General features: G+C 41.7%; 1 protein-coding gene across 1 annotated transcript; it reads right to left on the minus strand.

Moving 5' to 3' along the window:
- Positions 1 to 316: 316 nt before the first annotated feature.
- On the minus strand, positions 317 to 1,111 carry LOC108374805 (proton-coupled amino acid transporter-like protein CG1139). The gene is made up of 3 exons (XM_017630831.1): positions 948 to 1,111; positions 721 to 890; positions 317 to 653 (listed from the first exon to the last, which is right to left on the minus strand). The coding sequence occupies exons 1-3, from the start codon at positions 1,103 to 1,105 to the stop codon at positions 403 to 405; spliced, it is 579 nt and encodes a 192-aa protein (XP_017486320.1). The 5' UTR covers positions 1,106 to 1,111; the 3' UTR covers positions 317 to 402.
- Between the last annotated feature and the right edge of the window lie 99 nt (positions 1,112 to 1,210).

Consider the following 1,210-nt stretch of genomic DNA (forward strand, 5'->3'; position numbering starts at 1 on the left):
TAATAGCAAATATATCCGCGTGGTCCGGTTGACGAAAGGACAGTTTCGATTTGAGTTGATCGATGGAAAAAATTACGCCCATCCCTCATTCCATCTTTGTTCCGCCCAAGGCTGGGTATCCCCCGAAGCCAGTCACTGCGGCTTAAGAAGATGCAGCGATTCATGTGTTTGGTCTCATATAGTTGGTGGGCAGCGATTTATATCATTAGGCCTTTCTCTCCAGTGGTCTAAGTTCCTTCAGTACGCGCAGTACAGGAACTTTCAATAAAATCGTGCCTAGCCCAATAAATGACCTTATATCGTTTATTCCCCGTCTCATTTATTACCAATGGAACATTATTTTTAATTCCTTTAATAAACATTAACTTTAAGTTAGATGCTTCTACACAAACCTTAGCACCGTCAGGACTCATTCTCATAGTTTACGAAGAGATGAACAATGGAAAACCAAGTACCCACAGCGCCACCTACCAACCCGAAAATCACCAGAAATAAGTCTTGCCACAAATAGATTTTACATGGTCCAAATCCGAAGCTGTAACGCATGCAAAAGTCCATCACACCGGGAAAAATCAAACCCAGATAGGAGAGTGAAAAAGAGCCAACGAGCGAGAGTATCAGCACCAGTTCCGAACTCATGACTGCCGCCATCACTGAAATGTTTACACTCTTGTCAACGAAAGGCCCAAAAGTGAGTTTGATGGCATTTTTCAAAATTACCTGTTCCCAAAACAATGGCAATACGCAACACATACTCGAGAGGATGTGACTCCTTCAGCCCGAGATAGTCTGCGTATCGACGCCAACACACCTGAATCGTAATGTAGCCTTGCAAGGAAAATGAGAGAAATATTGCCACTGCGAACATCAGCTTTGCCAAGCGTGGAAAGCTAGAAAAATAAGCGAGTATTATAAATTTGTTAAGTATATAATAAAAACAAACGTACATATCATCCAGAGGCAAATTCGATGTTATGCTATCCTTAACCGTATCGCCGTAGTGCCAGTAGCCAAATAAACCGATCAAAATGTAGAGCAACAGCGATGTGCCTAGGCCCCAATTCAAAAGGCCACACAAACCCAAAAAATCCTTGGGCAATTTCATTTTGGCTTCAATTGAAATTATCTGCTCAAAGAAATAAATCAAAGATCATTTCTCTTTAAAGCATTTGATCATACAGACCACACCCACTGACTCGATGGCAAAGAG

Source organism: Rhagoletis zephyria, unplaced genomic scaffold (assembly GCF_001687245.7).
Source record: "Rhagoletis zephyria isolate East Lansing unplaced genomic scaffold, Rhagoletis_zephyria_1.1 Rzeph_scaffold_08150, whole genome shotgun sequence".
Classification (NCBI taxonomy): Eukaryota; Metazoa; Arthropoda; class Insecta; order Diptera; family Tephritidae; genus Rhagoletis; species Rhagoletis zephyria.

Coding starts and splice junctions, on each gene's coding strand:
- LOC108374805 (XM_017630831.1), bottom strand. CDS start 1,105: ATGAAATTGCCCAAGGATTTTTTGGGTTTGTGTGGCCTTTTGAATTGG. Junction 891..947: donor AATTTGCCTCTGGATGATAT/GTACGTTTGTTT, acceptor TTATTTTTCTAG/CTTTCCACGCTTGGCAAAGC. Junction 654..720: donor TGCCATTGTTTTGGGAACAG/GTAATTTTGAAA, acceptor TAAACATTTCAG/TGATGGCGGCAGTCATGAGT.